The sequence below is a fragment of the Myotis myotis genome, unplaced genomic scaffold (assembly GCF_014108235.1).
Source record: "Myotis myotis isolate mMyoMyo1 unplaced genomic scaffold, mMyoMyo1.p scaffold_m19_p_50, whole genome shotgun sequence".
In the NCBI taxonomy this organism is placed as follows: domain Eukaryota; kingdom Metazoa; phylum Chordata; class Mammalia; order Chiroptera; family Vespertilionidae; genus Myotis; species Myotis myotis.
In genome coordinates this window covers 445,001-455,127 of record NW_023416358.1, presented here as the reverse complement: position 1 = coordinate 455,127, position 10,127 = coordinate 445,001, and the positions used below count along the sequence as shown (strand labels likewise).

The window sequence follows — 10,127 nt, the reverse complement described above, 5'->3', positions numbered from 1 at the left end:
CCTTCCTTTCAAAGCTGAATCTTCGAACGCCCTCCTGGCCGCCGGGGGGGAAGTCGTTCTGTTATGTAATCGGAGTCAGTCCCACGGGTCTGGGTGAGAGATGGATGTTGTGACAGCCCAACCACAAGCTCACGACATCCATGGGCCCGGGGAGGGGGAGGGTTGAATGGGGGGGGGTAGGGAGCTTTGCAAGGTGGACAGGCCGCACCCCCAAACCAGCTTAGAAGTAGAAGCAACCAGGGCTGAGAGGAGCGACTCACGCCAGTCCTTAGCTGGGTGGCTCAGTGGTTAGAGCGCCGGCCCTGGGACTGAAGGGTCCTGGGTTCGATTCCGGTCAAGGGCACATCCCCAGTGGGGGCGTGCAGGAGGCAGCTGATCGATGTTTCTCTCCTCATCATCGATGTTTCTGACTCTCTATCCCTCTCCCTTCCTCTCTGTAAAAAAATCAATAATATATATATATTTTAAAAAATAATAGAATGACATAAAAAAAATAATAAAATGAAACGAAATAGAATAATAAAATGAAATGAATTCTTATTGTTGAAAGGATTACCTATGTCCCCTTCTCCCCCGCCCATGGCCCCCCTCCAGCCCGCCCCACCCCCACCCACCCCCTCACCCCGAGGCCCCGACCCCCCCCCTGTCTTCTGCGTCCATAGGTTAAGGTCATATATGCGAAAGAGTCATCTCTCATCTGTCATTGCTACGTGAGCTGGTTTCCTGTAGTCACTTCCCTACTGTTTCTCCCTGCCCTTTTAAAAAGCGGGTGCCCTGCGCAGATGACCCAGGAACCCAGAGGGAGAGATCGGGGAGCACGGAGAGGCCACCCACCGCCTCCATCCCCCCCTCCCTCCCTCCCGCGCCCCAGGATGACCCGTGCGCTCCCCGCTTGGGCGCCCGCGGCGGTCTTCCTCCTGGCACATCTCATAGGAGCCGGTAAGGAAGGACTTGGGGTTCCTGGTGGCGGAAACCCCCTTCGTTTAAAACATTCCCCCCCTTTTTTGAGGGGGGGCGTTAAGGCCTCTTGGGCCAACTCACTCTTTTCTGCAGGAAATTGGCAAGGAGGTGACTCTGGGCGGCGGTGGCGAAATGGATAGGGCGCGCGCAATGGATAGGGCGCGCGCAATGGATAGGGCGCGCTCAATGGATAGGACGCGCGCAATGGATAGGACGCGCGCAATGGGTAGGGCGCGCGCGCCTGTGGATAGAAGGGTCCCGGGTTCGACTCCCGGCCAAGGCACCAGGTTGCAGGGTTATTAGAGGCTTGTGTGGGAGGCATCGAATCGATGTCTCTCTCTCTTTTATGGATGTTTCTCTCTCTCTCCACTCTCTCTAAAATAAACCAATGGAAAGAGTGTATCTTCAACATATATATTTTTATTGATTTCCGTGGATGGAAGGGTGGTGGGTTCGATTCCCAGTCGAGGTATGAGGTTGTAGGGTCATTAGAGGCATGTGTGGGAGCAGCGAATCAATGTCTGTCTCTCTCTCTCTCTCCCTCTCTGACATCCATAAAAATATATTTAAAAAATAAGTAAATAACTGATTTATGAAAAATATTGGCCTGTTATGTTTGGTCAAACATAGAACGAACTCATCCCTGATGTCAAATGATTTCTTGGGCCTCATACGGCCCACGGGCCAGACATTCCTATTCCTGGCCAGGTTTTCCCTGCCCTGATCCTGGACGGCCTGTGTCCTTTGGCTGGGTCATCCTTCCTTATTGATCGATTGATTGATTGATTGATTGATTTCAGAGAGGAAGGGAGAGCGAGAAACATCCATGAGGAGAGAGAATCATGGACCGGCCGCCTCCTGCACGCCCCCGACTGGGGATGGAGGGTACAACCCGGGCCTGTGCCCATGACCGGGAATCGAACCCGGGACCTCCTGGTTCACAGGCCGCCGCTCTAACCCCTGAGCTGCTGTGTCACTTTCCCGACAAGACGCCGACATCGCCTTGCAACCCTCCGACCCTCTCCCGCATTCGCCTGTTTTGACCCCAGGGGGCGCCTTCGAGCATCAGATCATCAACTTTAATTTCCAAACCGTGCAGGTGACCTGGGACGCAGGCCCGCCCTCGGGGACCAACCTGACTTTTCTCTACGGGTGAGTGTCCCGGGGAAGGAACACACCGGGCCCCGTGCTAAAAAATGTCGCTTTTTAAAATATATGGACATACCCAGGCCCGCGGGAGGGGGCCGAAGCCGGCTCTCCGACGTCCCCCGAGGGGTCCCGGATGGCGAGGGGGCGCAGGCCGGGCCAAGGGACCCCACGGGTGCACGATCGGGGCCGGGGAGGGCGCCAGGGCGTGTCCGGCCTGACTAGCTCAGTCCCAATCGGCCGGACCCCAGCAGCAAGCTCACCTAACGATGGGAGAGAGTCTGCCCCCTGGTGGTCAGTGCACGTCATAGCGACTGGTCGACCCGTCGACTGTCTGCCCCCTGGTGGTCAGTGCACGTCACAGCGACTGGTTGACCCGTCGACTGTCTGCCCCTGGTGGTCAGTGCACGTCACAGCGACTGGTCGACCCGTCGACTGTCTGCCCCCTGGTGGTCAGTGCACGTCATAGCGACTGGCCGACCCGTCGACTGTCTGCCCCCTGGTGGTCAGTGCACGTCACAGCGACTGGTCGACCCGTCGACTGTCTGCCCCCTGGTGGTCAGTGCACGTCATAGCGACTGGTCTACTGTCTGCCCCCGGTGGTCAGTGCACGTCATAGCAAGCATTGAGCAGCCTTAGCATATCATTAGCATATGACGCTTTGATTGGTTAAACGACCAACCGGCCAGTAGACACCTAGCATATTAGGCTTTTATTCGATAGGATTTCTATATTAATAAAAGTGCAATATGCTAATTAGACCAGACATCCTTACGGACGACCTTCCGGATGAAGCCAGGTGCTGCGAGGGAAGCCAGGGTCCCGGGTGCCAGAGGCCAGCAGTGCCGGCAGCCGGGGGAAGGAAGGCCTCATCTTGCATGAATTTCATGCATCGGGACTTTAGCTTTATATATTTTTATTGATCTCAGAGAGGAAGGGAGAGGGAGAGAGAGAAATAGAAACATCCACGATGAGAGAGAATCATGGACCGGCTGCCTCCCGCACGCCCCCGACTGGGGATCCAGCCTGCAACCCGGGCCTGTGCCGGGTATCGAACCCGGGACCCTTCAGTCCCCAGGCCGATGTTCTATCCACTGAGGACACTGGCCAGGGTCTGTCTTTGTCATAGATCAGTGGTTCCCAACCTTCCTAAGGCCGCGACCCCTGAATGCAGCTCCCCATGCTGTGGGGACCCCCGACCATAACATTATTCTCGTGGCTGCGTCATCGCTGTCATGTGGCTGCTGTTACGAATCGTCATGGAAACATCTGACCTGCAGGATGGATTTTCATGGTGACACATGGAACATCATGAAAGCTCAGGGATCAATCAGAAAATCAATATGTGATTAGAGATGTGTTTTCCGACGGTCTGAGGCGACCCCTGGGAGAGGGGCGTCCGACCCCCAGAGGGGCCGCGACCCCCAGGTTGAGAACCGCCGTCTTAGAGCCTTATTCATCTTGACGCATTTTTTTTCTTTTTTTTTCTCTTTCCAATGAATTTATTATCATTTCTGTGAACGGTGGCGGGTGCCCTGTGGTTTGATAGCCCATGAGATTAAACGGGAGGCGTGCGCAGGACAGAGACGCGAAGATGAATCGATTTCGAACAAACAAGACTCAGGGGGGGTGGGGTGGGGTCGTGGGGGGCAGATAAGGGCCTTGAATTTCCACGTGTGGACGGAGATGACTCACTTGAATTTTCCAGCACCAGGTTGTGCATGGATTACGGGGGCTTACGCTGTTTTATTTACTATTTTCTTTTTAAAAATATATTTTATTGATTTTTTACAGAGAGGAAGGGAGAGGGATAGAGAGTCAGAAACATTGATGGGGGAGAAACATCGATCAGCTGCCTCCTGCACGCCCCCCACTGGGGATGTGCCCGCAACCAAGGTACATGCCCTTGGCCGGGAATCGAACCCGGGACCCTTCAGTCCGCAGGCCTGTGCCCTATCCACTGAGCCACACCGGCCAGGGCTTATTTACTATTTTCTGCATAAATCTTTGTTGTTGAAAAAATTACATATGTCCTTTTTTTTCCTGCCATTGAACCCCTCAGCTCGCCCCCCTGACCCCCAACCCAAGGTCCTCACCCCCAATTGTCCATGGGTTATACATTCAAGGCCTTTAGTTAATTATCTCCCACCCACCCCTCCCTCCCCCCACCTTCCCTCTGAGAGTCTAACCCTTTTCTACACTTTATTTGGGTAAATTTTGATCTAGTCACTGCTTGGGTTTAAGGTCTATTTTTTTTTTAAGGTCACGGGTTCGATTCCCGGTCAAGGGCACAGGCCCGGGTTGCGGGTTCGATCCCCAGTAGGGGGCAGGCAGGAGGCGGCCGACCCATGATTCTCATCACTGATGTCTCTCTCTCTCCTTCTGCCTTCCCATCGGACATCCATAAAAACATTTAAAAAATAAATAAATAAGAATTTTTTAAAAATAACAATTAAAAAAAAAAACCACTGGAAAAATACCCTCGGGTGAGGAATTAGCTAATGAGCTACATACTAGAGGCCCCGGTGCACGAAATCCGTGCACGGCTAGGGTCCCTCGGCCTGGCCGGCCATCAGGGCCTATCGGTGGGGCGACTGGGGGGGCGATCGGGGGTCCCCTGCTCATTCACCAGCCGCTGCTCAGGGCCTGAGGGCCGGGGGCAGCTCCTGGGTTGAGCGTCTGCCCCCTGGTGGCCAGTGCACGTCACAGCAACTGGTCATTCTGCCAGTTCATTCTGCCATTCGGTCGATTTGCATATTCGGGGTTTATTGTCTGCCCCCTGGTGGCCAGTGCACGTCACAGCAACTGGTCATTCTGCCAGTTCATTCCGCCATTCGGTCGATTTGCATATTCGGGTTTTATTGTCTGCCCCCTGGTGGCCAGTGCACGTCACAGCGACCGGTTATTCTGCCAGTTCATTCCGCCATTCGGTCGATTTGCATATTCGGGTTTTATTGTCTGCCCCCTGGTGGCCAGTGCACGTCACAGCGACTGGTCATTCTGCCAGTTCATTCCGCCATTCGGTCGATTTGCATATTCGGGTTTTATTGTCTGCCCCCTGGTGGCCAGTGCACGTCACAGCAACTGGTCATTCTGCCAGTTCATTCCGCCATTCGGTCGATTTGCATATTCGAGTTTTATTATAGGGGATAGGTACTATTTCCAAATACATTCTATGGCTAAATGGTCCTCTTTTTTTTTTTTTTTTAAAAAAAAAACAACAACCCCAAAACCCATAGATTTAAGGAGAAGAATGACAGTGAATGCCCCAACTACCTCCTTCAGAACGGACGCCGGGTTGGCTGCCTCCTGGTGGCCGAAGGCGATACGATTCTCAACTTTTCCGTCTGGAATGGGACCCAGTGCCTCAAGAACAGGAGCCTATGGATCTCCGATTATTGTAAGTGCCACCCAGAGGGAAAGCATGGCCCATTCCCCTCCCCGATCGAGGGCCCGCCCCCCGGGCTCACCCCGACAACGAAGTCGCCAGCCTTCCGGAACGTTCCACGGACAGAAAAAAACGCATGCAACTCAGAGGGAGAAGGCAGAGGGCCGCTGTGCAGGGGGCTATGGGAGAGGATGGGCTGCCTCCTGCATGCCCCCTACTGGGTATGGAGCCAGGGCGTCGTGGCACAGGGGCTGAGCGTTCGACCTATGAACCAGGAGGTCAGGGTTCGATTCCAGTCAAGGGCACAGGCCCGGGTTGCGGGCTCCATCCCCAGTAGGGGGCGTGCGGGAGGCAGCCGGTCCATGATTCTCTCTCATCATGGATATTTCTATCTCTCCTTATCCATTCCTCTCTGAAATAAATTAAAATATATAGATTAGATAGATAGATAGATAGATAGATAGATAGATAGATAGATAGATATAGATAGATGCTCGATAGATATATAGATAGAATAGATATAGATAGATAGATAGATAGATAGATAGATAGATAGATAGATAGATAGATAGATCGATATAGATAGATGATAGATAGATATATAGATAGATAGATGATAGATAGATAGATATAGATAGATGATAGATAGATAGATAGATATAGATAGATAGATGATAGAGAGATAGATAGATGATAGATAGATAGATAGATAGATAGATAGATAGATAGATAGATAGATAGAGTTCTACATTGCCTGGCTGGCATGGTTCAATGGTTGAACGTTGGCCTATGAACCAGGAGGTCAGGGTTCGATTCCCGGCCAAGGGGACACGCCCAGGTTGTGGGCTCGATCCCCAGTAGGGGGGGTGCAGGAGGCAGCCGATCCATGATGCCATCTAAACATTGGTGTTTCTATCTCTCTCTCCATCGTCCTTCTTCTCTGAAATCAATTAAAAATATATTTAAAAAAATAAGAATAAAGGTGGAATTAGCTCAGGCACAAGAAGGCGATTCTGAGCAAACTGACCACGGTCACTGTGGGGACGTGGGGTGCCCCTCTTTTCAAGGGAGCCCACCCCTGTGCCCTCTCCCCTCCTCAGTGAAACCCAGCTCGCCGAGGGGTCTGCGTGTCCTGTGGCGTGAGGAGGCCGTGACGGTGACGTGTCCCGACCTGCCCTGGAAGGGCCTCCTGTACGAGGTTCAGTACAAGAGCTCCTTTGATGGGGAGTGGCAGGTGAGTGTGGGGGGGCATATTCTCGGGGCCCCTGTGACGGAACGTCCCCAAGATGCCAACTCTGAAGACACATGGAGATGGATGGATAGATAGATGACAGATAGATATAGATAGATAGATAGATAGATAGATAGATAGATAGATAGATAGATGATGGATAGAGACAGATGATAGATAAATAGATAGAGAGATGATGGATAGATAGATAAATAGATAGATGATAGATAAATAGATAGATGATAGATAGATAAATAGATAGAAGACAGATAGATAATACATAGATGAAAGATAGATAATAGAAGATAGATGACAGATACATAGATGATAGATAATAAATAGATGATAGATAGATAGATAGATAGATAGATAGATAGATAGATAGATAGAAGAGACAGGGAGAGGGTGGAAGAGAGAGAAGAGAGAAGAGAGAGAGAGAGGAGAGAGAGAGAGAGAGAGAGAGAGAGAGAGAAGATTAGAGAGAAGCAGAGAGAAGGAGGTATTGAGATTCATTTAAAGGAATTGCTCATGGATTATAGGTGCTCTGACCTGGAATTGAAGGGTGACCTCCTGGTTCATGGGTCGATGCTCAACCACAGGCCGGACTGGGTATTTTTCTTTGTTTGTTGCTCATTTTTTGCTGTTGTTTTGAGGCAAAGAACTGGGCAAAAAAGAGAAAGTTACCCAAGATGTCCAGATGCCTGAGAGAAGGAAGCTTTCGTTCCAAGGACGAAGACAAAACGTCATTCCATCTATCCATCATCTATCTATCCATCCATTCATTAGTCATCTAATATCAATGTACACATTTATCATATGATCTATCATCTACCTATCCATCCATTCATCCATCCATCCATCCATCCATCCACTCGTCCGTCCATCCATCCACTCATCCATCCATCCATCCATCATCCCATCCATCCATCCATTCATCCACCCATCCATCCACCCATCCATCCATCCATCCATCCATCACTCATCCATCCATCCACTCATCCATCCATTCATCCATCCATCCATCCACTCATCCATTCATTCATCCATCCATCCAGCCTTCCATCCATCCATCCATCCATCCATCCATCCATCCACTCATCCATTCATCATCCATCCATCCACATCCCTCCTCCATCCTCACTCATCCATCCATTATCCATCCATCCATCCACTCATCCCTTCATCCATCCATCCATCCATCCATCCATCCATCCATCCACTCATCCATTCATTCATCCATCCATCCATCCACTCATCCATCCATCCATCCACCCATCCATCCACTCATCCATCCATCCATCCATCCATCCCTCCATCCATCCACTCATCCATTCATCCATCCATCCATCCATCCATCCATCCATCCATCCACTCATCCATTCATTCATCCATCCATTCATCCACTCATCCATCCATCCTCCACCCATCCATCCATCCATCCATCCATCCACTCATCCATTCATTCATCCATCCATCCATCCACTCATCCATCCATCCATCCACCCATCCTTCCATCCATCCACTCATCCATCCATTCATCCATCCATCCATCCATCCATCCATCCATCCATCCATCCATCCACTCGTCCATCCATCCATCCATCCATCCATCCATCCATCCATCCATCCATCCACCCATCCTTCCATCCATCCACTCATCCATCCATCCATCCATCCCTCCATCCATCCATCCACCCACTCATCCATCCATCCATCCATCCATCCATCCATCCACTCATCCATCCATCCATCCATCCATCCATCCATCCATCCACCCATCCACTCGTCCATCCATCCATCCATCCATCCATCCATCCATCCATCCATCCATCCACTCATCCATCCATCCATCCATCCATCCATCCATCCATCCATCCATCCACTCGTCCATCCATCCACTCATCCATCCATCCATCCATCCATCCATCCACTCATCCATCCATCATCCAGCCAGCCAGCCAGCCAGCCATCATCCATCCACCCATCCACTCATCCATCCATCCATCCATCCACTCATCCATCCATCCATCCATCCATCCATCCATCCATCCATCCACTCATCCATCCATCCATCCATCCATCCATCCATCCATCCATCCACTCATCCATCCAGCCAGCCAGCCAGCCAGCCAGCCATCATCCATCCACCCCTCAATCCATCCATCCATCATCCATCCATCCATCCATCCACTCATCCATCCATCCATCCATCCATCCATCCATCCACTCATCCATCCATCCATCCATCCATCCATCCATCCATCCACTCATCCATCCACCCATCCACTCTTCCATCCATCCATCCATCCATCCATCCATCCATCCATCCATCCATCATCCATCCATCCATCCACCCATCCATCCATCCATCCATCATCCATCCATCCATCCATCCATCCATCATCCATCCATCCATCCATCCATCCATCCATCCATCATCCATCCATCCATCCATCCATCATCCATCCATCCATCCATCCATCCATCCATCATCCATCCATCCATCCATCCATCCATCCATCCATCCACCCACCCATCCATCCATCCATCCTCCATGCATCATCTATCCATGCATGCATCTATCCTCTATTTATATCAGCTACCTATCTACACATCTACCTACACATCAGATCACCAAACTTTCCGTTTGCTTTCCCTCCTCCAGCCAAAGGCAGAAAGTACCTGCAACGTGACCATCCAGGACTTGGATGCTGAGAAATGCTACTCCTTTCGAGCCAGAGTGACCGCCATGAAGTCCTCCTATGGCTCCACAACGTACCCCAGCGACTGGTCGGAGGTGATCCACCAGCAGAGGGGGCAGCTACGAGGTAATAATGATCGTTCATCAACGATGAAATAGAATCACAAATTGGCTGCCTCCTGCACGCCTCCTACTGGGGATCGAGCCCAAAACCCGGGCCTGTGCCCTTGACTGGGAATGGAACCATGACCTCCTGGTTCATAGGTTGTTGCATATTGGAGAGATGGATGAATGGATGATGGATGGATGGATAGATAGACAGATAGATGCATGTTGTGTGAATGGATGGATTGATGAATAGATGGATGGGTGGATGGATGGATGGATAATGGATGGATGGATGAATGGATGAATGATGGGTGGATAGATAGATAGACAAATAAATACATGTTGTGTAGATGGATGGATTGATGATGGATGAATGGATGGATGGACAGATATTGAATAGATGGATGAATGGGTGATGGATGGATGGTGGATAGACAGATAAATACATGTTGGGTAGATGGATGGATGGATGGATGGATGGTGGATGAACAGATATTGGATAGATGGATGAATGGATGATGGATGGATGAATGCATGATGAATGGATGGATGGAAGGATGGACGGATGGATGAGTGGATGGATGGATGAATGG

General features: G+C 50.8%; 1 protein-coding gene across 1 annotated transcript in view; it reads left to right on the top strand.

Moving 5' to 3' along the window:
• The first annotated feature begins 833 nt into the window (after positions 1-833).
• LOC118657290 (cytokine receptor-like factor 2) overlaps positions 834-10,127 on the top strand; it is a 17,903-nt gene continuing 8,609 nt past the window's right edge. The window contains 5 exon segments of the mRNA XM_036311120.1: positions 834-939; positions 2,010-2,112; positions 5,346-5,506; positions 6,562-6,728; positions 9,391-9,553. Coding sequence (XP_036167013.1) covers positions 873-939; positions 2,010-2,112; positions 5,346-5,506; positions 6,562-6,728; positions 9,391-9,553 — 661 coding nt within the window. The 5' untranslated portion in view covers positions 834-872.